Source organism: Mesocricetus auratus, unplaced genomic scaffold (genome assembly GCF_017639785.1).
Source record: "Mesocricetus auratus isolate SY011 unplaced genomic scaffold, BCM_Maur_2.0 Super-Scaffold_100029, whole genome shotgun sequence".
Lineage (NCBI taxonomy): Eukaryota > Metazoa > Chordata > Mammalia > Rodentia > Cricetidae > Mesocricetus > Mesocricetus auratus.
This window is the reverse complement of record NW_024429210.1, coordinates 20167299-20194668: the sequence shown is the minus strand read 5'-3', so window position 1 is coordinate 20194668 and position 27370 is coordinate 20167299. Positions and strand designations below refer to the sequence as shown.

At 41.8% G+C, this 27370-nt stretch overlaps 1 protein-coding gene across 1 annotated transcript in view; it reads left to right on the top strand.

Moving 5' to 3' along the window:
• The window catches only part of Acyp2 (acylphosphatase 2), a 143894-nt gene that overhangs the window by 11764 nt on the left and 104760 nt on the right, over window positions 1–27370 (top strand). The window contains exons 2-3 of the mRNA XM_021227279.2: window positions 181–197; window positions 1433–1542. Coding sequence (XP_021082938.1) covers window positions 181–197; window positions 1433–1542 — 127 coding nt within the window. The remainder of the gene's footprint in view (window positions 1–180; window positions 198–1432; window positions 1543–27370) is intronic.

Below are 27370 nucleotides of genomic sequence, written 5' to 3'. Positions count from 1 at the left end.
CTAAAATGTCTTCATTTTAAAAGAAAATAATTTTCAAGAAGACCCTTTGAGTACATTCAGATTTGAGTGTTGCATTCATTTTGTTACTCACCGTTTAATAGATGCAAGTTAAGGCAGAAAATGAATCATTTGTAAAAGGCAGACAAGCTAACATTTCTTTTTGTCCTTCTTTTCACTCAGGTGTTTGCTTCAGAATGGTAAGTAAAACCTATGTCTTATTTTTACACCACTTTTTTTTTTTTACTATTGATTTTAATTGTAGAGGCATTTTCTACCCATTTCTAACCTACTGCTTATATCCTGTCCTTGACAGATGATGATATTTTGCTTAAAACTGCTGATTGTGATTTCTACTAAAACTGTCTTTAAAGTTTTATTAAAACTTTCTTAGGTTTTAGTTAGAGTTTTCTATAAATATAAAAAATATTGTGGCATGTAATACTAGTTAAGCATTTGCCCGGGTATACTGGATACAAATTACGGGTTCTCTCCCATGTTTTAGTGGAGAACATCTCACACTGAAAAGTGAGGTGGGGGTGCCAGTGTTACTTATTTTATCAGTAAAACTCACCCCACTCCTGCTGTTGGTTTTATCTTAATCAGAGTTCACCTACTCTGAACTGGACATCACTATTTTAGGTCTCTATTAGCTGATCCCAGGAGTACCACCATGCCCCATCAGTCAAGCTCCTCTGTATTTCAGGGTAACTGTCCTTAAGAGTTCTTTGTCCCCATTTTCATTATTTTCTTGATCTTCAGACTAGCTCCTGCATATCTTCAGACTAGCTCCTGCATTTGTTCATAGCCAACTCTATGAGAACCATCTAACTGTGCACTAGCCTCTAGACCACTGTGTCTAGACCAGTGTTCTTGCTAGTTTGATTTTATTGTTAAAATTGTGTCTATTTTGTTGGAACTTTCAAAATGACTCAGTGCCTGTTTCTGCCTGTATGCAATTTTAAATTAGTGATTGAGAATCCTGACTTCATCAGTCCTTGAAGCCCAGATTAACAATGTAATGCATCATCATTGGCTGTGGGGAAAACACAATTGAAATTTATGTACTAGAAACTATTGAAGCAGTTCTCACTGTTGATCTATTTTCTCTAATTGTACTGATCTTATAAATCGTGGTGTGACTGTAGGTCAGCTACCGATAGACTGTATTTTATATGTATGTGTGTTTTACTTGCATGTATGTCTGTGCATACTTAGTGCCCACAGAGGATCACCTAGAACTAGAGTTACAGATGGTTATGAGCAACCATGTGGGTGCTGGTGGGAATTGAATCCTGGTCCTCTGTAGGAGCAGTCCAGTCCGATAGACTATATTTTAGGAAAAAAATGTCAGGTTAGCAGTTTCTAAATATTAGAATGTTTTTTATGACTTCTAACAATGGACTTGACCCCTTTGCTTTTTTCCTGAAACCAGTACACAGAAGAAGAAGCTAAGAAAAGAGGAGTGGTTGGCTGGGTGAAGAATACAAGCAAAGGCACCGTGACAGGTCAACTGCAAGGCCCAGAAGAAAAGGTGGCTTCCATGTGAGTAGTAAGAGAAACCTCTTTATTTATGAAGCTGTTTTGATAGTTTGATGGTTCATTGGATAATAGTGGTGCCAATGGCCAGATTCAGTTCTCATGGATTATAAACATCCTGGAGTGTTTGTAGGTAGGGTCACAGTCAGAGGGCACTTCTTTGTTGGGAATGAACTTCCTTCTTGGACAGGGTTTAAGAAGAGCTATTGATTGTTTTCTAATCTGTCCTCTCAAGTATCCCCCAACACGGGTACATATCCAGGACCCAGGTATTTATCTTTTCAAATGTTAGGACAGAGTGCAATGCCTGTAGATAGTTCTTGAAGTTCTTAATGTAGTCTTTAAGGCACACAGATTTCCATCTCCTTTCTATTGCGTAATTGTGTATTTACCTAATTGTAATTTTATTTTTAGTATAATAGAATTGTTTAATGAATGCTATTGTTACTACAGTACAAGTCCTCAAGTCTAAAGCAGAGCAGATTCAACAGTGAGAGTGACAGTGCCCAGTCTACACAATACCATTTTCAAAGGTGTTGACTTTCCACTGCTATATAGAATGCTTATTTTTTTAGCTAACTTTTATTGAGCATTTACAACACACTTTGTGTACATATACAGTCTTTTCAACAGAGCCTATGAATTAGATACTAAATCATTGTTTTATTTATAAATTATCTTTTTTTCCTATTTTCACATTTCAAAAGTATTTTCCTGTTGTAATAAGATTGATAACAGAATGTAGAGATATGAAGGCAAAACTAGTCACTACTCTTTCCTGGTTCCTTCTCCTGAATGGAATCTGTCCCAGTGGCCTTGAGAATACCTTCAAGAGCTGCCTCTTAAAAACATTTAAGTGACATTAAGTATTATTATTATTTTATGTGTGTGGGTGTTTTGTATGAATGTTTGCCTGTGCATTCCTGGTGTCCAAGGATGCTAGAGGAGGGAGTTGGTTCTCCTAGAAATGGAGTTATGCATGGTTGTAAATCTCCAAGTCAGTTCTGGGGATTGAATATAATTCTTCTGGAAGAGTGGCCAGTGTTCTTAACCACTGAGCCATTTCTTTAGTCTCCTTAAAGTATATATTTGCAATTAATATGTCATTTATTATTATCCACTGGAACTTAGGTGCATTTTCAATAACATGTTTTTGTTTGATAGGCATTTTTACATTAAGTTTATAATGACTGAATTCTTAGTTTTCTAATTTATCTGTATATAGCTATGTATTTGTCTTTATGTGTAAAATTGTACACCCTCTCTTAGTTAGTGATCTATTGCTGTGAAAAGACACCATTCCCAAATTAACTCTTATAAGTGGAAGCATTTAACTGGGGACTCACTTACATTTTAAGAGGTTTAATCATTGTCATCATGATAGAGAGCATGGTAGCAGGCAGGCACATGTGGTACTTGAGAAGTAACTGAGATCTACATCCTGATTTACAGGCAGTGGGTAAAGAGCCACTCGCTTGTCATGGGCTTTTGAAACACTCAGTGACATTCTTCCTCCAACAAGGCCATACCTACTCCAACAAGGCCTTACCATCTACACCCTCTAATCCTTCTTTGTTCCACTGAGGACTAAACGTGTAAATACTTTTCTCATTTAAGCTAAACCCCCCTAGTTACCAACTTGAAAAGTGGTGTCTAAAAGTGATCTTACTAAAATATGAGTTAACAATTAACCATTAATTTGCAATAGGATTCTCATAAAATGTAGAAAATATGTGAGACATTGTACAAAACTGGTGGTTATAAGGCTGAGAAAATGCCAGATGATTATGAATTTGTTTAAGAGTGGAGACTGTGAGGGGGTGGAGCTCAAGCCTATTATGTGGCATCCCTGGTCCTCAGTGAAGCATGGTTTGATAAGTTACCAAACACAAGTGCAGTCATGTCACTGTCTCCTTTCTTCCTTGCAAGTACTGAGTGCTAGCAAGCTGGTTTGTAACCTTTCTTTGTCTTTGATCCTAATGACCACATATATAGACAGAAGGACAAGGACAGACTTCCTTTGGCACATATACATTAATGATTCTTTAACAAGTTTTGGTTTGTAAAATTAAAGCCATATTTTCCTATATCGTATTTTGTTACTTAAGATGCTTCTGAGAAAACTCTTCTGAGCCAAATAATGTATATTCATTTTAATGCCTGCTTTAATAAAAATAATGTGTTCCATTGTTTATGACTTCATTGCTCTGAATCCTTGTTTTGTTACTTGCTCTTTGCAGTAGGAGGATGCTGCCATAAGCTTTTGATTGGTCTTTTTATCTTGTTTTTATGGGATGGATTCCCAGGAGTGTGATTTCTTGATGTGTATTTAATGTAAAATATTCATCAGGCTCTATATTAGTTTCATTTCTGTTGTGATAAAATACTGACAAAAGCAGCTTGCAGGAGACAGGGCTCACTTTGACTTAAAGTTCCAGAGGGGGAATTCATGACAGCAGGAGCCTGAGGAAACATCACATCAGTAGGCAGAAGTAGAAACAGAATGGGAAGTAGGCCAAGCTATACAATCTTAGTGTCTGCCCCTGGTGATATGCATCCTCCATCAATGACCACCTCCTAAAGGGCCCAGACCCTTCCCAAACACAGCCACCAGCCGAGGTCTAATTGTTCTAGCACATGAGCTTATGGGGGACATTTCTCATGCAAAGCACAGGGAACTGCTTTCAAAATTAGATATGCATCCCCCTCCTCATTATGTTAGCAATTGCTATTATTGTTTTAATTTTCTTTTATTTAATTGGCTATGGAGTGGTTATTTTAATGATTAATGGCAAAAGGTACCTTGGCTGATTGGAGCCAAGGGGCACCACAAGGTCACACCACGCAACAGATCCCCCGGAGAGGCTTATATGTGGGGGGGCTGGGCGAGAAGGCACTTGCTTTTCATAAGGGGAACACTACTGCTGGGGACAGTAGCCACAGTGTCACATCTTATCCGCTACTGCTGACTTGTCTTGCTGTCACTTGGTCCTCCAGGGCAGGCCACTGGAAATGCCTGAATGCTAACAGTTATTATTTACATTAGTTACAGTTCTCTAAATAGTCATTAGTTCAAGCAGTGTCATGCCTGTGGCCACACAGGTTTATTTTTACAAACTCAATTCCCATCTTTTCCCCATTTTCCCACTGTGATGCTTATCTCTTTGTATAGTGGTAAAAGTTATAAAGCCCTAGCATTTGCCTATTAGCTTTGTCTCTAATGGTTTTTGCAACATAAATTATTTTAACTTTTATAAACTCAAATTTGTTATTTTTTTTTCTGGCTAAGTAGCCTGTTGTGCTGTTTTCTGTTTTTTTTCTCCCTAACTTTTGATGTTTTATTTATTATATTTAAGTGTCTGTTCCATCTGTAATTATTTTTTATTTGTAATTTTAGAGAAGGAACTATTTTCTATCAGATAGGTAGCCAGTTGTGCCAGCATCACTTATTAGCTAATCTGTGCTCTATGCCATTCAGTTGAGATATATTTTTGTCATATATTAGAATGCAATGTCAAACTATATTTTAGCTTTGGATTCTGTTCTACCACACTGATCTATTTATCTCCATATAAGTCATTATTGGCTCAATTACAGTCACTTTGTAGTATTTTTCTTTTCGCTATTCTTTGAAAAGTTTTTTTAAAAGATTTATTTCCATTTTTGTGAATGAATTTTTTGCTGCCCTCTAAGTCTATGTAACATGTGCATGCAGTGCCCTTAGAGGTCAGTAGGGGGCGGTAGATCCCAGGGATCTGGAGTTGATGACTGTTGTGACTTTCCATGTGGATTTTGGGAACCCAACCTGGGTCCATCCCAAGAGCAATGAGTAGTCTTAGTTTCTGTCATTCCAGTTCCTAGTTTTTGTGTTTTTTTCTTCAAGCTATCTCCTTTTTTTCTTTTGCTTTTCTTGATATTTAATTATCTTTTTTCTTTTTATTGAAAATAGATTCTTCTCTCATACAATACATTCTGACCACAGTTTCCCCTCTATCCATCCCTCTTAGCTCCCCCAATCTACCTCTGTCCCATGTCTATTCCCTCTCTATTTATTCTTCAGAAAAGAGCAGGTCTCCAAGCCATAACAGCCAAACAGGACAAAACAAGGTACAGTATGACAAAGCAAAATCCCTCTTATTGAGGCTGGACAGGTCAACCCAAAAGGAAGAAAAGAGTCTTAAGAACAGGCAAAACTCAGTCAGAGATAGACTCTCCTACTGTTAGGAGTCCTACAAAATCGCCAAGCTAACAGGCATAACACATGGTAAGCGGAGAACCTGTTGGAGACCCATGCAGGTCCCACGATTGCCGCTTTGGTCTCTGGGCTCATGTGAGCCCTGCCAGTTGATTCAGTGGGCCATGTTCTGCTAGTGTCCTTCATCACCTTTGACTCCTACAGTCTTTCCTCCCCCTCTTCCACCGGGGTTTCCAGATCTCCAAGAGACCGGATGGAGACCTCCATTTTAGACTCTCTGCATGCATAATGTCTGGTGGTGGGTCTTTGCACCCACTCACATCTGCTGCTGAAGGAAGCTTCACTTATGACAACTGGGCAAGGCACTGATCTGAGTGTAGCAGAATATCATTAGGAATTATTCATTGATTTTTTTTTCCAGTTGTGTTTGGTTCTACCCTATATCTCTGGGCTATCCAGTTTCTGGTTTCTGGGCATCCAGGCAGTATAGGGCAAGGACTCACTGTCATGACCTGGGCTTCATGTTAAACCAAACATCCGTTGTCCGTTCTCACAAGTTCTATAGCACATTTTACAGGCGGGAAAGATTGTACCTGGAAGGTTTTGTGGCTGAGTTAGTTTCTAGGTTTCTCTTTCTGTAGCCTCCAGAATACCTTCCTGTTGCTCTAATTTTTTCTTGTTCTGCCAGGTCCCACTGCCTTCTCAGTCCCAAATAAACACACAAAGACTTATATTAAGTATTGAACTGTTGGCCGATGGCTAGGGCTTCTTATAGGCTAGCTCTGTCTTGATTATTAACCTGTAACTACTAATCTATGTATTTCTTCACATCCTATCCTCTCAGTCCCTCCATGACGTCCTCCCTGGCAGGTTCTCCTGCCTACCTTTCCCAGAATTCTCCTCTTCTCCTAGTCACATCTGTCATCCTGCCTCATTGTCCAAACAGTGTTTTATTTATCAAACAATAAGAGAAACACATATACAAAAGGACATTCTCCATCACCATCCCACACCAAAGAGACTAGAATGTAGGGGTGAAGGCTCCATGTATGCACCAGCTCAACCTCTCTAAGTTCAATGAGCTGTGTGAATGTTTTCCTCAGCAATGGGTTCCCACTTCTATCTTAGCACCAGTATGAGTTGTTTAGGGATCTCCATGTAACTTCCTTGGCCAACAACTCAATCTAATCTAATCCAGTCCCACCACTAGAAGCCTTTCCTGGCTACAAAAGATGGCCAGTTCAATTTATGTATCCTCTATTACTAGTTATTAGGGTCACCCTCATAGATTCCAGGAAGATTCCACTGCACTAGATTTCCACAATGCACCCAAATGACCACAAATTCCAGCACTCTTCCTGCACTCTTTGCCTCCATCTCCCTCCTTAAGCTGATCCTTACTGTTCCCATGCCCACCTGCCCCAGTCCACCTACAGAATCTATTCTGTTGCTCCTTCCCAGGAAGTCCATGCTTCCCTACCTATAGCCCTCCTCTCAACCTCTCTGTGTCTATGGACTGTAGCTTGATTATCATTTGCTTAGCAGCTAATATCAATGTATAAGTAAATACATACCATATTTGTCTTTCTGGGTCTGGTTGCATCCATTTGTCTGTAAATTTCATGATGTCATTTTTTTAAAACTCGAAGTAATACTATATTGCCTAAATGTACATTTTCTTTATCCATTCTTCAGTTGAGGGACATCTAGGTTGTTTCCAGTTTCTAACTATTATAAATAAAGCCACAGTGAACACAGTTAAGCAAGTGTCTTTGTGGAAGGATGGAGTGTCTTTTGGATATATGCCCAGTAGTGGTGGAGCTGGGTCTTGAAATAGATCAGTTCCCAGTTTTCTGAGAAACTGCCTTATTGATTTCCATGTGGCTGTTTCCTCTCCTACCAGCAATGGAGGAGTATTCCCCTTGCTCTACATCCTTCCCAGCATGAGCTATCAACTTGTATTATTGATCTTAGCCAACCTGACATGTAAAATAGATTCTCAAAGTAGTTTTTATTTGCATTTCCCTGATGGGTAAGGATGTTGAGCATTTCTTTAATTGTTTCCCAGCCACTTGAGATTCCTCTTTTGAGAATTCTTTGTTTAGATCTGTACCCATTTTAAATTGGATTATTTATTTTTTAAATAAATAAAGATCTCTAGTTTCTTGAGATCTTTATATATTTTGGATATTAGACCTCTATCAGATGTGGAGTTGGTAAAAATATTTCCCCATTATATAGGCTGCCTCTTTGTCAAAATGATGATGTCCTTTGCCTTACAGAAGCTTAACTGTTTCATGAGATCCCATTTATTAATTGTTGATCTTTGTTCCTGTGCTAATGGTGTTCTGTTCAGGAAGTTTTCTCCTGTGCCAATACATTCAAGGCTATCCCCCACTTTCTCTTCTGTCAGGTTCAGTGTTTCAGGTTTTAAGTTTTCTGTTGAGGTCTTTGATCCATTTTGGTGATAAACATGTATCTGTTTGCATTCTCCTGCATTTGTCCAGCACAATTTGTTTAAGATGCTTTCTTTTTCCAGTGTATATTTCTGGATTCTTTATAAAAGATCAGGTGTCTACAGGTGTGTGGATTTGTGTCTGGGATGATCTGTGGGATCCATGGGAGGCATAGAGGGGGTGGGGTGGGGGGCTGCAGCTGTTGTTCTGCTGCAGCACTAGGGGCAATCCTGAGAATTGGATCTGGGGTAACAAAGAGAGTGGAGAAGGTGTGTGGGCAGTTTGCCTGGTCTTCTGGCAGGAGTGGGCTAGGCAGGGGTTTTCTGCCTGAGTTTGGGGCTGAGACATAGGCATGGCCTGAAAAACTCCCTTTTCTCATGCATTGTTAGTTCTGAAGTTTAGCATGTTTTTATCCACTTATCTGTAATTCTGTTATCTTTATTTCTTAAAGAATTCTGACTCATGTGTATGCTTTTTTGTTTGTTTGTTTGCTTGTTTCTTGTGGAGGGTTTCTCTGTGTAACAGTCGTGGCTGCCCTGGAACTTGCTTTGTAGAACAGCTGGCCTGGAACTCACTGAGATCCACCTGCCTCTGCCTCTTGAAACCTGGGATTAAAGATGTGTGCCACCACTGAATGCTTTTTATGTAAGCATTAATTTTCAAAGAGTTTTAGAAAAATTATGAATATAGTTTTCATATGTTCTTTACCTAGTTTTCTACTAATGCTTTTCAGTGATATGATATAGATGTTATAGTTAATTGTTTAATATTGACACATTTTAGGGGCAGAGGAGATAGCTCAGTCAGTAAAGTGTTTGTCAGACAAGCACAAGGACTCCAGTTCAACTCTCAGAACCCACATAAAAAATACGGGTATAGTGGCATGTGCTTCTAATCCCAATACTGGGTAGTAGAAACAGGTGGATCCCTGGGGCTTGCAGCCAGCCTAGCCTACTTGGGGATTTTTGTTATTTGTTTAGGGTAAATATACTTTATCTCATTGGGCTCTGATTGTTTAAGATCTCAGAGCTACAACATTGATGTCAGGAACTGTATTAGTCAGGGTTCTCTGAAGTAACAGAACTGATAAAATGAATATATATTAAAGGGGAATTATTGGATTTGTTTGGTCTGGACTTACAGACCAAATCATCTGTCTCACCAGATAGGCTGAGAACCTGATAGCTACTCCCATCTTGACTCTAAAAGCCTGGAAGCTTCCTAGAGAACTGCTCACATTCAGTCCATGTTGGAAGGCCAAGTTCAGTGAGAAATGCAGCAGAAGCAACAACAGCAACAAGATAAATGAGCTTACCAGCAAGAGTGAAACCAAGTAGGCAAAAGCAATGCTTTCTTCTTCTGTCTTTTGTCTGGACTGCCACTAGAGGGAGCAGCACACAAAAGGATCGTCTCACTTACCATCTGATAAAAAACAAAACAAAACAAAACAAAAAAAACTCTCACGGCCAGGCAGTCAGTGGAGGTGCATGCCTTTAATCCCAGCACACAGGAGGTGAAGGCAGGCAGATCTTTATGAGTCTGAGGCCAGCCTGATCTACAGAGCTAGTGCCAGGACTACATAGAGAAAGTATCTGAAAAAGAAAGAAAGAAAGAAAGAAAGAAAGAAAGAAAGAAAGAAAGAAAGAAAGAAAGAAAGAAAGAAAGAAAGAAAGAAAGAAAGAGAGAAAGAAAGAAAGAGAGAAAGAAAGAGAGAAAGAAAGGAAAAAGATAAAAGGAAATAGAAAGGAAGAGGAAGAAAAATCCTCATAGGAATGCCAAACAGCTTGCCTTTTAGTTGATCCCAGATTCAGTTAAGTTGACAACCAAGATTAAAATTATCCATTCAAATCCACTCTTGTCAACTTGCCACAATGTAGAGTTACATGGGAAGAGAGACTAGGTGAGGATAGATGGGGAATTATCCAGATCAGGTTGGCCTGCAGACTTGTCTGGATTGTCCTGATTGGTTAACTGGTGTGGTAAGACACAGCCTATGTGAGTATCACCATTCCCTATGCAAGGGATCCTGGACTGAATCGGCGAAGAGAAGAAGCTGAGTACTCTCCAGCATGAATTCATTTTTTTCTCTCTGCCCTTGACTGTAGGTGTGATGTGACCAGCTGGTTTAAGTTACCACCATTTTGACTTCCATGCTGTGATGAACTATAACTTTGAATTTGACTGTATTTTTTCTTTTATTTAAATTAGAAACAATCTTATTCTACATATCAATTCCAGTTCCCTCTCCCTCCCATTCTTTCATACCCTCCACCAACCAACCCCCATCTTATACCTTTCTGCTTCCCAGGGAGGATGAGACCTTCCAAGGGGGATCACCAAAGTCTGTCATATCATCCCGGGCAGGGCCTAGGCCTCCCCCATGTGTCCAGGCTGAGAGCACATCCCTCCATGTGAAATGGACTCCCAAACTCCATTTGTACACCAGGGATAAACACTGATCTACTGCCCCACGCCCCATAGATTGCTGAGGCCTCCTCATTGACACCCACATTCAGGGGGTCTGGATCAGTCTGGATTCCATGAGTCCTCCTAGTTCAGGTCAGCTTCTTCTGTGGGTTTCACTAGCCTGGTCTTGACCCCTTTGCTCATCACTCCTCCCTCTCTGCAACTGGGTGCCAGGAGTTTAGTTCAGTTTTTAGCTATGGGTGTCTGCCTCTGCTTACATCAGCCACTGGATGAAGGCTCTAGGATGGCATATAAGGTAGTTGTCAATCTCATTGGTGAAGGGCATTTAAGGTAGCCTCTCTACTATTGCTTAGATTGCCAGTTAGTGTCAACCTTGTAGATTTCTGGAAATCTCACTAGTGCCAGATCTCTCCTCAAACCTATAATGGCTCCCTCTATTGTGGTATCTCTCATCCTGCTCTCCTCTATTCTTCCCCTGATTCAACCTTCCTGCTCCCCCATGTCCTCCTCTCTCTTCCTCTTCTTTCCCTCTCTTTCTCCCAGCTCCCTCTCCTCTTCCCTCCTCCCATTCTCCCAGTCCCCCTAGAGATCCTGGCCCATTCCCCTTCTCTGGGATACCATGCATATCTCTCTTAGGGTCCTCCCTGTTTCCAAGACTCTCTGGCAGTGGGGTTGTGAGCTGGCAATGCCCTGTTCCATGTCTAAAATCCATACATGAGTGAGAACATACCATGCTTGTCTTTTGTGACTAGGTTACCTCACTCAGGATGGTTTCTTCTAGTGCCATCCATTTGCCTAAGAATTTCAAAATTCCATTGTTTTTTTTTTTTCCTGCTGAGGAGTACTCCACTGTGTAAATATACCACATTTTCTCTATCTATTCTTCAGTTGAAGGGAATCTAGGTTGCTTCCAGGTTCTGACTATTACAAATAACGCTGCTATGAACATAGTTAGACAGATGTCTTTATTGTATGAAAGCGCATCTTTTGGGTATATGCCTGAGAGTGGAATTGCTGGGTCTAGTAGTAGACTGATTCCCATTTTCCTGAGGAATCCCCAAACTGATTTCTAAAGTGGCAGTATGAGTTGGCACTCCCACCAGCAGTGGAGGAGTGTACCCCTTTCTCTACATCCTCTCCAGCGTAAGCTGTCATTGGTGTTTTTGATGTTAGCCACTTTGACAGGAGTGAGATGTTTTGATTTGCATTTCCACGATGGCTAAGGATGTTGAGCACTTTCTTAAGTGTCTCTCAGCCATTTTAGACTCCTCTATTGAAAATTGTCAATTTAGTACTGTACCACATTTTTAAATTGGGTTATTTGGTATTTTGGAGACTAGCTTCTTGTGTTCTTCGTTTATTTTGGAAATCAGCCCTCTGTCCGATGTGGGGTTGGTAAATATCTTTTCCCATTCTGTGGGCTCCCACCAACCTCATTTCCCCAGGTAGGGCAAGGCCCTCCATGGGGGTGCCCATAGTCTGTCATTTCATCCAGGACAGGGTCTAGACCCTCCCCCAAGAGTTCAGGGTGAGAGTGCATCTCTCATTGTTGGATGGGAGTCCAAAGTCCATTTGTATACCCGGGATAAATACTGATCTACTACCCAAGGCTCAACAGATTACCTAGGCCTCCTCACTGACACCCACATTCAGGGGGTCTTGACCAGTCCCATGCTGGATTCCCAGGCATCAGTCTGGGATTCAAGAGCTAACTCTTGTCAGGTCAGCTGTTTCTGGGGGTTAAACCAGCCCAGTCTTAATCCCTTTGGTCATCAGTCTTCCCTCTGTGTCACTGGATTTCTTGAGTTCAGCTCAGTGCTTAGCCATGGGAGTCTGCCTCTGCTTCCATCAGCCACTGAATGAAGGTTCTGTTTCCCAGACTCTCTGGCCATGGGATTGTAGGCTGGCACTCCCCAGATCTATGTCTAAAATCCATATATGAGAGAGTACATGCCATGTTTCTCTTTTTGTTACTGGGTTACCTCACTCAGAATGCTTTCTTCTAGTGTCATCCATTTTCCTAAGAATTTCAAAATTCCATTGTTTTTTTCCTGCTGAGGAGTACTCCATTGTGTAAATATACCACCTTTCTCTATCCATTCTTTGGTTGAGGGGCATCTAGGTTTCTTCCAGGTTCTGGCTATTACAAATAATGCTGCTATGAACATAGTGGAACAGATGTCCTTGTTGTATGAATGGGCATCTTTTGGATATATGCCTAAGAGTGGAGTTGCTGGGTCTTGTGGTAGGTTTATTCCCATTTTTCTGAGGAATCTCCATACTGATTTCCAAAGTGGCTGTACAGTGGAGGAGTGTTCCCCTTTCACCACAACCTCTCCAGCATAAATTGTCGTTGGTGTTTTTGATTTTTGCCATTCTGACAGGAGTGAGATGGTATCTCAATGTTGTTTTGATTTGTATTTCCTTGATGGCTAAGGATGTTGAGCACTTTCTCAAGTGCCTCTCAGCCATTTTAGACTCCTCTATTGAAAATTCTCTATTTAGTTCTGTAGCCCACTTTTTAATTGGATCCTTTGGTGTTTTGGAAACTTCTTAAGTTCTTTGTAAATTTTGGAGATCAGCCTTCTGTAGGATGTGGGGTTAGTGAATATTTTTTCCCATTCTGTGGGCTGACTGTGTCCTTTGCCTTACAGAAGCTTCTCAGTTTCAGGAGGTCCCATTTATTAATTGTTGATCTCACTGTCTGTGCTACTGGTGTTATGTTTAGGAAGGAGTTTCACGTACCAATTCATTCAAGAGTACCACCCCCTTTCTCTTCTAAGAGGTACAGTGTGGCTGGATTTATGTTGAGGTCTTTGATCCACTTTGACTTAAGTTTTGTGCATGGCGACAGACATGGATCGATCCAAATTCTTCTACATGCCAGCATCCAGTTATATCAGGGTGTTCAATTCAATTCCATTGATCTACCTGTCTATTTTTGTGCCAATACCAAACTGTTTTCAGGACTACAGCTCTATAATAGAGCTTGAGGTCGGGCCTCCAGATGTTGCTTTGTTGAGTAAGGTTGTTTTGCCTATCCTGCGTCTTTTGTTTTTCCATACAAAATTTATTATTGTTCTTTCAAGGTCTGTGAAGAATTGTGCTGGGATTTTAATGGGGATTGCATTGAATCTGTAGATTGCTTTTGGCAGGATTGCCATTTTTACTACATTGATCCTACCTATTCAAGAGCATGGGAGATCTTTCCATTTTCTGAGGGCTTCCATAATTTCTTTCTTTAAAGACTCAAAGTTTTTGCGATACAGGTGTTTCACTTGTTTGGTTAGCATTACCCCAAGGTATTTTATGTTGTTTGTGGCAATTGTAAAGGGTGATGTTTCTCTGATTTCTTTTTCAGCCCTTTTATCATCTGTATATAGTAGTGCTACTGATTTTCTTGAGTTAATCTTGTAGCCTGCCACTTTGCTGAAGGTGTTAATCAGCTGTAACAGTTCCCTGGTAGAGTTCTGTGGGTTGTTTATGTAAACTATCATATCATCGGCAAATCGTGAAAGTTTGACGTCTTCCTTTCCAATTTGTATCCCCTTGATCTCTTTTTGTTGTTGTATGGCTCTGGCTAGAACTTCAAATACAATATTGAAAAGGTATGGAGAGAGTGGACAGCCTTGTCTTGTTCCTGATTTTAGCGGAATTGTGTTGAGTTTCTGTCCATGTAGTTTGATGTTGGCTGTTGGTTTGCTGTATATAGCTTTTATTATGTTTATGTATGTTCCTGTTATCCCAGATCTCTCCAAGACCTTTATCATGAAGGGGTGTTGGATTTTGTCAAAGGCTTTTTCTGCATCTTGTGAGATGATCATGTGATTTTTGTTTTTCAGCTTGTTTATATGGTGGATTACATTGATGGATTTTTGTATGTTGAACCATCCCTGCATCCCTGGGATGAAACCTACTTGATCGTGGTGAATGATTGTTTTGATGTGTTCTTGGATCCTATTTGCCAGTGTTTTATTGAGTATTTTTGCATCAATGTTCATGAGGGATATTGGTCTGAAGTTCTCTTTCTTAGTTGTGTCTTTGTGTGGCTTGGGGATCAAGGTTATTGAAGCCAGGTAGAAAGAGTTTGGCAAAGACCTTTCTGCTTCTATTGTGTGGAATACTTTGAGAAGAATTGGTATAAGCTGTTCTTTGAATTTCTGGTAGAATTCTGCACTGAGGCCATCTGGACCTGGGCTTTTTTTGGATGGGTGACTTTTGATGACTGCTTCTATTTCCATAGGGGTTATAGGTCTATTTAAACTGCTTATCTGTTCTTGATTGAATTTTGGCATGTGATAGCTATCCAGAAAGTCATCTATTTCCTTTAAATTTTCAAATTTTGTGGAGTGCAGGTTTTCAAAGTATGACCTTATGATTCTCTGAATTTCCTCATTGTCCGTTGTTATGTCCCCTTTTCATTTCTGATTTTGTTAATTTGCATGTTCACACTCTGCTGTTTTGTAAGTTTGGACAAAGGTTTGTCTATCTTGTTGACTTTTCTCAAAGAACCAACTCCTCGTTGCATTGATTCTTTGTATTGTTTTCCTAGTTTCTACTTTATTGATTTCAGCCCTCAATTTGATTATTTCCTGGGGTCTACTCCTCCTGGGGGAGTTTGCTTCTTTGTGTTCTAGAGATTTCAGCTGTGCTGTTAATTCTCTAGTATAACTATTCTCCAGTTTCTTCATGTGGGCACTTAGTGCTATGAATTTCCCCCATAGCACTGCTTTCAAAGTGTCCCATAGGTTTGGGTGTGTTGTGTCTTCATTGTCATTGAATTCTAGGAAGTCTTTAATTTCATTTTTTATTTCTTTTTTGACCCAGAGATGGTGTAGTTGTACATTATTCAATTACCATGAGTTTGTAGGCTTTCTGCAATTTGTGTCATTGCTGAATTCTAATTTTAAGACATGGTGGTTTGATAAGATGCATGGAGATATTTCAATTTTTTTGTAGTTGCTGAGGTTTGATATGTTGCCAAGTATGTGGTCGATTTTTGAGAAGGTTCCGTGTGGTGGTGAGAAGAAGGTATATTCTTTTTTATGTGGATGGAATGTTCTATAAATGTCTGTTAACCCCAATTGGGTCATTACTTCTATTAGACCCTTTGCTTCTTTGTTGAGTATTCCTGTCTAATGGTGAGAGTGGGGTCTTGAAATCTCCCACTATAAGTGTGTGGGGCTTTATATGTGATTTAAGTTTTAGTAATGTTTCTTTGATGAACGTGGATGCCTTTGTATTTGTGGCATAGATGTTCAGAATTGAAACTTCATCTTGGTGGATTTCACCTGTGATATGTATGTAATGACTTCCTTCATTTCTCTTAATTGATTTTATTTTAAAGTCTAATTTGTTAGATATTAGGATCGCTACCCCCGCTTGTTTTTTGGGTCCATTTGATTGGAAAATGTTTTCCCAACCTGTAACTCTCAGGTAATGTCTGTCTTTGAGGGTGAGGTGTGTTTCTTGAATGCAGCAGAAGGATGGGTTCTGTCTTCAAATCCATTCTGTTAGCCTGTGTCTTTTTATGGGTGAGTTAAGGCCATTAATATTGAGGGATATTAATGACCATTGATTGCTTATTCTTCTTCGATGCAATGGTGGTTGGTGGTGGAATTATGTGTGGAATTCCACCCCCTTTTTCTTTTGGCTGTTGGTAAAGTGGGATTATTTATTGCCTATGTTTATCTGGACTCCTAACCCTCTTGTTATGTATCTGAAGATGATACTGGACTCCTAACCCTCTTGTTATGTATCTGAAGATGATACTGGACTCCTAACCCTCTTGTTATGTATCTGAAGATGATACTGGACTCCTAACCCTCTTGTTACGTATCTGAAGATGATACTGGACTCCTAACCCTCTTGTTATGTATCTGAAGATGATACTGGACTCCTAACCCTCTTGCCTTTACCTCAGTGTGCAGCACCAGGCCTGGCTCTATTCTGCACAGTTTTGAAACCACACAGTGCTGTATAGTGTGAACATTTTCATGGCAGTAAATTCTCAATTTGCTTCTTTGTGAAGGTGCTAGGGATGGATCCAGGACCTCATACCTGTCAGTCGAGTGTTCTCCCACTGATCTCTATTCCCAAACTCCAGTAAACACTCCTTTAAATCACTGCAGAGTACTCTGCTGTATAGATAAATCATAGTTTACTTAATGATTCATCTATCATTAAACATTTGGGTTTTTACTATAGGTTTTGCTGTTATTAATCTCCTTACAATGAACTGCTTTGCATACATATGTCATTTTAATTTAGTTAGTTATTAGTTGTTAGATGTATGATACCAACTGTCCCAGTGTGATCAAAACATTAGGTTGAATTTCTTATGTGAGGAGACTCCTAGTAAACAAACTGGATATTTTCAAATAAGGGTAAGTTCCATGAAAGAGATAGTGATGGTTTTCCTTAGAGAGGTTAGTAGGGGGGGTTTCTTTGGAGGGGACTTGTGATGAGAAGGCTCCCAGAGCCTCTCTATCTCATTGCAGGAACAAACGACCCTTAAGGAACCATCTTCAGTCACCCACTTCCTTTGGCTGGGTCATCTTCTAAAATTTCAAGAATCTCTCAAACTAACACCTTTGTCTAGGAAACAGACATTCAGAAACCTGAGCCTTTAGTAATATTTCAGAATCAAATCATATGCCCTTGACCTCAAAGGACTCATGGTCCCCTCATAGTAAAAGATCCACTTGATCATTCAGAAAAAAATCCCGTGACCAAAGCCTTAACTGTTCCAATATTGCTCAAAAGTCTTTTCTGAGAATCAAGGCAAAATTAGATCAAAATAAATTAAATCCTCTGAACATATAACAGCACAGAGTAAGCCTTCCCAGCCTGGAATGGAAGACTGGAGGCATGGAAAGGAAAATTAAAGCAAGACGGAAGCCCAGCAGGACAGATGTTGAATCCTGCAGCCTTTTTCTAGTCTTCTGTGAGATACTGGTGTTGGGAGCTCTGTTCCTAAGGCCTTGGACAGCCCCAATCCTGTGACTTTCTATTTGCTGCCCACGTGGCCTGCCTGTCTTTTGTGCTGTTTCATTCATAGCCTACTGGGTTTCTTAGTGCTTGTACAGTGTTCCTCACACCTCTAACATCTGGAGAGGGAGGGTCTTCATTAGATCTCACCCTCGTAGCTTCATGTGTCACCTTATCAGGAACTATCTACAGATGCTCAGTCTCACACTGCCTGGCCATGGCTTTCTTCTGAAATCTGGGTTGAAACTTCTATAACCTAATGACTCTCAATTCTACATGTCTACCAATTTAACAGTATATAGACTGTGCCAACTTCTGCTTTCAGTCTGAGATTATTGAGATCCCCTTGGACCATGATTGCAGCAGCTGCTGCAGTTCCTAGGCTGCTGAAGCAGGGAAAGCCCTTTTCTTGGCTGCCTTTCACAATCTGACACTGCAGCTACTCTTCAAGAAAAAGTCTTTCAAATGAGTTGACAGCTTTGTATTTGGAGCTTGCAAAGGCAGAGTTGAGCCAGTTCTTGGGGTATCTTTTTGAGACCAGGTTTATTTGCATAACCCAGGCCGCTCTAGAACTGCTTTGTAGAATAGGCTGGTGTCAAACTCAAGAGATCATCCTGTCGCTGCCTTCTGAGTGCTGGGATTAAAGGCTAACAGCAGTAAGTGATGGTCATGCCACAGCCTGAGTGCTATATTCTGTCTTGAGATTTCCTCTGCCTAAATTAGTCCTACTCTTTAAGTCTCAGGACACAGGCAAAAAGAATATGGGCAAATTATTTTCCAGAACATGATAAGAATTAGCCCCAAACCCAGTTTCAGTGTAGTCTTTATTTCCAGTGTAAACCTATGTGCTTACTCTCTACTGCCCACATTTTTGTCAACATTCTTGTCTTCTGAGCGCTCATTAGCTTACACATTAAGCTGTGTGTGCAACATTCTAGGCCTTCTCTAGTCCATGGTCCAGATGCCTCCAAATTCCTCCCACAAACCAGTTCCATAGAACTAAGAACTACATGCTCAGGCAAATCACAGTAAAGACTTCCTTGGAACCAATTTTCTGTATTAGCCTTTTAAAACCTCTGCTGTGACTAGGATACCTAATGTAAACAAGGGAAGAGGTTTTATTTTTGGCACATGGTTTCAGAGACTTTAGTCAGTGATTGCTTGGGCTTATATCTAGGGGAGTAGACAGGAAGGGAACCTCTTTACCTCTCAGAAAAGAATAAAGAACAGGAAGGGTCCAGGGACAAGATACCCACCAGGATACTTCCAGGGACCTACTTTTTCAAGCAGGGTCCTACCTCCTAAAGTATCTAGAACTTCCTAAAATAATGCCACTAGCTGGAGACAAAGTATTCAAAACCTAAGCTTGTGAGGTACTTTGATTCCAACCATACTATCGTGTTGTTATTTTTCCACTGTTAGAGTGGCTGCACCTGAGTTCACTGCTGTTTTGGCCAATAATTACGGCTCCACAGTTACTGGCCCTTTTCTCAGCCTGCTGTTGCACCAAATGTAGTTTTTAATCAAATCTCTATAGGTCAGGCTGGGGTGAAAGAAAACCTGCCAGCTCAGAGAGCAACTAGCTGACCTTCCACTCTTCACTGCTATCCCAAAAAGAGAGCATCCTTCAGCTCCACCAACCCAAAAATGACTGCCACACCCAAAGTTCCTCCCTACTGCTTTCTGTGTATCACTCTATCTGTTTTCCACATGGATCACTTTCTGTCAACTAGTTGCTAGTTCCACCTCCTGACCCAAGGTTGATATTTAATTAACCCAAATATAAACCCAGGCTTCACAGTGTGATTGAATATCCTGCAACACTATGTTGCTAGGGTGGGCCAAAAAATTAGAAAAGAGATTGGCATCGTGTAGATAAATGAACCATAGTATAGTGGGATTTCATAAATAAGCAAGAATAATTGGTGGAATTTGGTAGATACAATTTTATAATCAGAAAATGATTATTATGTATTACCCTGGATCAAAGGCCCAAGAATTACTTGGCAGCTTGTTAGAATACAAATTCTTAAGGTGTTCACAAGCCCCCACTGCTAGCTGAGAAGCTATGGGCAAGTAATAGTTTCTGGGAAAGGAAGAGTCTGTTTCCTTTAAGAATGGGGCCCCCACCAGTAAGTATATGAGCAGCACAAATTGGACATAATTAAATAAAGGAAGTCATGACATATGTGTGGTTATAGGGTGAATCTAGGAGGAGTTGGTGGAGGAATGGGGAGTGAGTAGGATCAAAATAGCTTGCATAAAATTCTCAAAGAATTTATGAGTATTACATTAATTTTCTTAAAAGTGAAGAAAGAAGCTGGGTGTGGTGGTTTGGGCCTTCAATCTCAGAACTTAGAAGGCAGAAGCAGGTGGATCTCTGTGAATTAGTGAGTCCCAGGACATATAGTTTCCCTGTCTTAAAAATCAAAAACAAGACCAAAAGCCACTACAACAAAACAAAACAGAAAAGCGCATTCTTGGGCATCTCTTGAACTATGTGATCCCAAAACCCTCCAGAGTGGAGTCCCACAGTTTGTCTGTAGCTAATCTTCCAGGCATTTCTGATCTACCCTGAAGCTAGTGAAACGTGAAGTGGAGCGGTAGACACTGAACAGTGTCTTGGAAGATACAGTCACTGAAGAGCCTGGAGACAGTCTTCCATCTGATGGGGCTAGTGGACATACTTGAACCACCATGAGCTTTTCTGAGCCTACTAAGTAGGCTCACAGCAGAACAACAGAACTGAATTTCTGGGGCTGAGACTGGTGGTGTCAGAGTGTCAGAGTGCAGAGTGTGGTCTTGTCTAACCTCTGTTAATAAGAAGCCCAAGGTGAGACAGACAAGTTGTTCTAGATCATGGAACAAGTTCAGGTGAGAATGTCTTCTCTTGAATCTGTCCCAAGATGTCTTCAGATTGCTTTAAACACCAGCTCAACTTCTAAAAAATTTGACTAAAGGTAATTGTTAATAGTGAGAAATAGAATTGCCTGACTTTTAGAAGAAAATTAGATACTAGACAGTGTGATAAATGACCAGCTTTCCTTTATGTTAAGTCTTTTATAGTTTAGAAAATTAGTAGGGTTTTTTTTGTTTGTTTACTTCTATCGTTTCTTTGTGAATTTCACCCTGTCTCCTCGAATCTGCTGCTGTTGCAACCTCCCCTGCAAATCAAAACCAAATTTAAAAGAAAAACCAAACACCAAACAAAAGAAAACAAACAAAACAATTAAGAATTAAAAAGAAGAAGGATCTTTTTGTAGAAGCTTCGGTGTGAGTCACAGTTTACCTTTTAGTCCTTTCATCTTCACTTGCAAGTGCTCATTGCTAGGAGGCGCTGGTCTGGCTTAAGGCCTCTGGTTTCTGCTACACCACCAATAATGGGTTCTCCCTGGGGCTCCTCTTGGATGTCCTGTTGTTCTGTGCCATGGAGATCCCACTGTTTTGGATCTGTAGGTTTGTCTCCTTCACATGTTGCAACAGTTCATAAATTAAGTTGGATGTTGCGGTGGCCAACTCATGGTCCTGGTTCTGGGCTTCGGTGGTAGCGGGGTTGGTCAGCCTGCTAGTTTTCCCTCATCATATCACTACCTGGGAGAGTTCTCCGGCGCTTCCTTGGCTAGGTCACCCAGTGCAGCTTTCGTCAAGGAGCAGTTCTTCTGCTCTCAGGCCCTCAGACCCAGGTCCCCCGTCTCTCAGATCACCAGGGCCAGTTCTACTGTTTCGCCCAAAGCAGGTGCTGGGCCCTCACTGTTCCTGATTGCTATAGGGGGAGTATGAGAGGAGGTCGGCTCTTCTGCTCTAACCGCCTCAGAGCTGGTGCACCTGTGCATCTGACAACAGAGTTAGCGCTAGTGTGCTGCCCAGATGGGGTACAGGGCCCACTCTCCTGTGTGCTGCAGCTGGGGAGGGGCAGGACTAGTTCTTTTACTCTTGTGACCTCAGGGACCACTCTCTCTCCTGTCACAGATTTCAAAGGGCAGAAGGAGGAGAGCATTCTTCCCCTCACCCATACCACCACCTGGCAGATGAGGGGAGGCAGGGTCAGCTCACCTACTCTCATGCCCTCAGGGTCAGCTCACCTGTGTCATCAAGCACGGGGTCAGCAGCTCTGGTGCACACCTATGGTGAGGGACAGGGATATTTTTCTCGAGTGTGGGGGTGAGCTCTCTCCTGAGGGCTAGGCCGGCTTGATTGCTTCAGTATTCAGTGAGGGGCAGGGCCGCCATCCCAGGGCCAGTGAAAGGTGGAGCCAGCTCATCACAGCATGGTTCCAATGTAAGCCCCCCCCCCTCCCGTGCTAACACAGGCCATGAGCATCACCACAGACTCCAGCTGCTCCAGAACCATGGACTCAGACATGGCCCTCGGCAGCAATTTGCGCCCAGACACCACTTTGACCCCAGTGGCAGTACAGGCCACCCAGATCAGCACAGCCCCTGGACACCAACATGGAGCCCTGGCATCCACAGAGCCCTCGGTAGCAAATGGAACTATGGCTTCCACAGGGCCATGGACCCAGACATGACTGTAGGCAGTGGCTCATTGTCTCCATGGCTTCAGGTGGCAGCACTAGCCACACAGATCAGCATGGCCCAGGTGTGACACAGTCCTCAGAGACAGACATGATCTGAGATTGCCTATCAGACCCTGGTCATCTACATATACTTGGTGACAACTGGAGCCCCAGACATCAACTCAGAGCCTGGCAGCTGTGGGGGCCACATACCCAGACATGGCCTCTGCAGCATTCCTGGCCAGGACAACACCATGGCCCCAGGTGACAGTGCAGACCACTCAGATCAAGATGTCGCTGGTGGCAACATGGTCCTCAGATGCCCTCATGGGCACAGGTTGGGCATCTATGTGACCTTTGGTGGCAACACTGGACACAGACCCTGCTTGTGGTAGGACCATAGACCCAGAAATGGTCTTAGGCAGTGGTCTGGGCCTGGATGTCACCATGGTCCCAGGTGGCAATGCAGGGTACCTCATGGGCATGGCCCCTACAGCAGTATGACCTTCAGACACCAACATGACCCACAGGTGACAGTCTAAAGCTCCAGCATCTGTTAAGTGAAGCTTTTTCTTTTGCTAGCCACTTTGGTTTATCCCCCGCCAGTCGCCTGGGCTCTGCCGCGCCAGCCTGGTTCTAGATCCGCATGAGTCCCAAATAAACACACAAGAGGCTATATTCATTATGAAGCTGTTGGCCTTGCTTGTCTCTTACTGGCTAGCTCTGATTTAAGTAATTACCCCATAATTGTTAATCTAAGTATGTTTCTTACCGGAGAATAGTTCCCGGCTTCCTACCCCCATGGCGTCACATGTTGACTCTCTTGTCTTTCTCCTTCCCAGAGTTCTCCTGGACTCCTAGTCCCTCCTATCTAGGTTTCCTATAGGCTCAACAGTACTTTATTGACAAATGCACAGGACTTCCCCCAACAAGCATCAGTGCTGTTTTTGATGGTCTCAGGAACCACAGACATCAACATAGACCTTGGATGCCACAGACCCAGACATGGCCCTCAGTCACAGCCTTGGTCTGGATGATATTATGGCCCAGTGTGGCAGCATAGGCCACCCTATTCAACCTGGCCCTGGTGGTGGCACATCCCTTGGACACCAACGTGGTCCCAGGTTGTAGCCCAGATCTTAGGCACCCTCATGGCCCCTGATGGCAACATGTAGCACAAGTTCTGATTGGTCTTAATAATAGAAACCTGGAGTCATATATTAGGGGGTGAAAGCTGAAAGATCAGAGAAACAAACAGCCACTAGAGTCCTTCTATGAAATCCTCAGATTGAAAAAAGACCGAGCTCCTGTCTCCTCCCACCATGTATTCCTCTCTCTGCCCAGCCCTATCACTTCCTGTTTGTCTGTACAGACTGACAGACCTCTACGGTTAACTAGTGACTAGCTCTTCCCTCTGATCTTCAGGCAAGCTTTATTCGTTAGATTACAAACAAGGTATCACAATAGGACATCAACACAGAACATGGCCATGGCAGGAACACGGACCCAGACATGGTCCTTGGCAGCAGCCTGGGCCAGGTTGTCACCATGGCCTTGGGTGGCTGTGCAGGCGACCCAGATTGGCACGGCCCTTGTAGGAGTGTGGCCCTTGGGCACCAAAGTGGCACCAGGTGTCAGCCCAGACCACAGGCCTCTGCATCGCCCCCAGTGGCAATAGGAAACATAGACATCAACACAGATCCTCTCAGCTGCTTCAGGACCTTGGTCATAGGTCAGGCCCAGAACTCTCCCTGGTCTCAGGTGGCTAGATAGCCATCATGGCAGCTTGTTCCTCACCACCCTTACCTATCCAGATCTGCCTCCTACCTACCCCACAAACCATCCCATCTCTTCCTCCTTTCTCTCTCCTCCTTGTTCTCTCTCTTCACAATGGTGCTCAGTCAACTAAGGCTCTTGGTTGGGTTACAGGTGGAGCTTGGTTGATTATTGCCCCTCCCAGTCACAAGGAATGGTGTGAAGCTGTTGCCTTCCTTCTCTCTTGTGCTCCAGTCTACAGACCTCGGGCAGTGCTTAATATGATGGTACCTGATCCTGGTTTATTGTGACACCCCCCCAGACCAAAAAATCGGGGTGGGGGTGCACAATCTGTGTTTACTGTCAATTCAGGCCAACATGAGACCTGAAGCTCCTGGTTGATTGTACAAAAATTAGTGTTTTTATAAAGGCTTTTTAAAGGACTTTGAACATTAACAGAAATCATGTAGATCTGGGTAAATGGTATTTCTTTGTATATAAGTAATACAAACTTTTCCAAACTCTAAGTGGAACTCTTTCACCTATACACACATATATAATTTTATTTATAATTTTGAGATACTGTGTTTTTTTAATGGAGCTATTTGGAGATCTGTGGAAGCCTCTAAACATTTATAATGAATATTTTCAACATTTCTCAGTTCTACCTTTCTATTTGTTTCTTTGCCATATAATTAGAAACTTATTTTTATTTTATTATTGGACTGAATTCAGTCATTTTCAAATTCATCATAAATTTGTGTCATTATCTCATGATAGTGAATATAGGGCATGTTTCTCATGTATTTGTGATAAGCCTCAATGTTAAAATGGAATCCCTATAAAAGGTTCTTCCTTTGTGAATGGTGTCAGCAAAGAAAGCTCCAGAGTATAATGCCACTGTTGCTTTGGTATTAATACTCCCTTCAGTTGTTTTTACTCCTTGTAAATAAAGGAGTGTTACCAGCTGTGCTCCTGTAACACAAATGAAGGTTTTGCTACAGCTTTCTTTTCTCCTCCCCCTTTCCTAGCTCAGTGTTCTCTCTTCTGTTAGGAAGACAGAAGTTCCAGAGCAGAAGTTCCAGAAAATGAGGCATGCTGCTTCTAGATAGTATAAGCCATTGATGCGGTACCTCAACCAGCCTCATTGATGTCACTTGATTCTCAGAACCATGCTGGGGGTGGGACCAGCAATCTTAGGGGTACCAGTGGCTCAGGCTGTTCTGAAAAGCTGTTTTCAGAACAGTGAAATACTGAGACTTGTTTCTTCTTTGTAGTTGGTTATGCTCTTTTGGGGTTTGCCCAGTGCTTTTCAAATCACCTGGTGATTTTGTTAAAAGGCAAGGGTCTCCAATAAATTTTCCATGGAGCCTCATGACAGGCTCTCAAGCAGTGTCAATTCTACTTGTCAATGGTCATGTTTTGTTTTTAGTTTTATAGCTCTCTAACCTGGTGAGATTTGCACCCTTGTCTACTTATAAAAGCAATCTATCATTTATGTGTTTATAGCTTCAGTTTAATGTGTCTAAAATCAATGTGCTTTTCAATCACTATGTTGGATTTCTGAGACAGCTTAAAGAGAAAGAAAAAGAGGGGTGTTTGAGATGGGAAACCGCAAGGGGCTTACTTTGTCAGGAAGTTGAGCCATGTGCCATGGAAAAAAAAAGATGCCTGCACCTTTTATAAGGGGTAAGGTGAGGCATGGAAATGATTCCTCCTGCAGCCCCTTCTTGGTCTTATCTGACCCCAAGGGAAGCTGGGAAAATTTAGTAGTCTTTTAGCAGGAAACTATAATTCTAAGCTCTTATGGGGTCTAGAGAAGGGTAGGACATGGGCAGAGATTCTTGTTTAGCTATTTCCTGCTGGGGAGGTCTGTTGTCAGAAGGGGTGGTTGTGTCTGTTGAAAAGGGGTGTTAATCACACCAGGCAAGAATAAGACTACTACCTCAACTTTTGAGCCAAATTTGAAGCAAGCTTTATTAAATACAGGACACTGTTCAGGTCTACACCCAGAAATCCCAGGGAATGGCCACAAATTGTGTTAGTCCCATTCTTATAGAGGCAAAACCCACAGTGCTACATACTTCCTATCTTTGTCCAACCATGGGCAAGCATACCTCCTAACATCCTTCCTGTCCATGTACTCCTGCCTACCTATAACCAAGCATCTCCTGTGTAGTTGTGGCTTGTTATCTTACATGAGCAACAGCCCCAGTATTCCAGGAAGTCATCTGTCCTTGGGCAAGTGGGGCTTACAGGTTAGAGGCATTTTTGTTTTATAGCTCTCTTAAGCATGACAATTAAAACAAAACATAACTAGCCCTTACATTCACCTCTTGAGTTGCATCCTGAGTCAAATCCTTGACTCTGTGTTGGATACCTGTTCATATTGGAATCTAATAACTATCAACTTACTGGCACCTAGACGGAAATTTATGTATCTCCTTAAAAGCATTAATGATGTATGGGCCAATAATAATTAGCAGAAACAGAAGAGCCAAAGGTCTGTGATGGTCCTGTGATCAGTGTTACTATGAGAATGAAAACTAGTCATTTATTTCATCTCAGGTCCCTTCCCCTTTTTTTTTGTCTGCAATGTTTTTTGCTTTTTAATACAGCTGAATTATCTCTAATGATTCCCAAGAGGAATTTTAGACTTCCCTTAAAGCCACATAATAATTCCTTGTTATGCACAGGGTTAAGTGCCCTATCATAACTAGTGAATCTGCCTGTTGATAGATCTGGGCCTTTGGTTCTAACAAGTACCTTTCCTGGCATGCAAAAAGGCACCATAGATAGCCATTCTTTGCCCTATACAAGGGAGTGTCCTTTTGACCTTACATTACAACCTATTGTAGAGAATATGGAGTGCTGTACTCTTCTGTAACTAACTTCCTGCTAAAATTAGGACATTGTTGTCAGGGCCCAGGAAGGCTAGAATGCTAGTCAAAGGCCTGGAGGTTATTCAGGCAATGGACATATATCAGAAGAATCTAGTTACCTGACTCAGCTGAAGAGCAGCCACACTGCCTGATCTGGTTCAATCAGCTTCAAGCAAGCCCAGAGTTCTCGGTTGTTAGGAGCAGGCTGTAGTCAGCAGCTGATTCCTGGATGCTGGGCAGCCAAGTAGAAATCTGCTGAATCAGATACATGCTAGGGACAGAAGTGAAAGTTTAGGAACTTAAAGGAGAACTTACATTTGGAAGTTTCAGGCCCATAGTCCTAGTATTTGTGGGAGGGAAGGAGTCCCAAGACCAGGGGGGAGAGAAAGATTTCCATCCCTAGGAATAGACAGGTGGGGAAACTTAGGCTGTACTTACCTAGAGTCCTTTTGACCTTGAGAGATAGATCCAAGTCTTAGAACTCCCTTGACTCCCTGAATCTTATGTGACTTTTTAGTTTATAAAAAGACATAAAAGTTTTAGATATATTAGCATTACCACTGTTTGTAGTCTTTACTGGAATCCACATTGTAGAAAAAGCAGCTAACAGGTG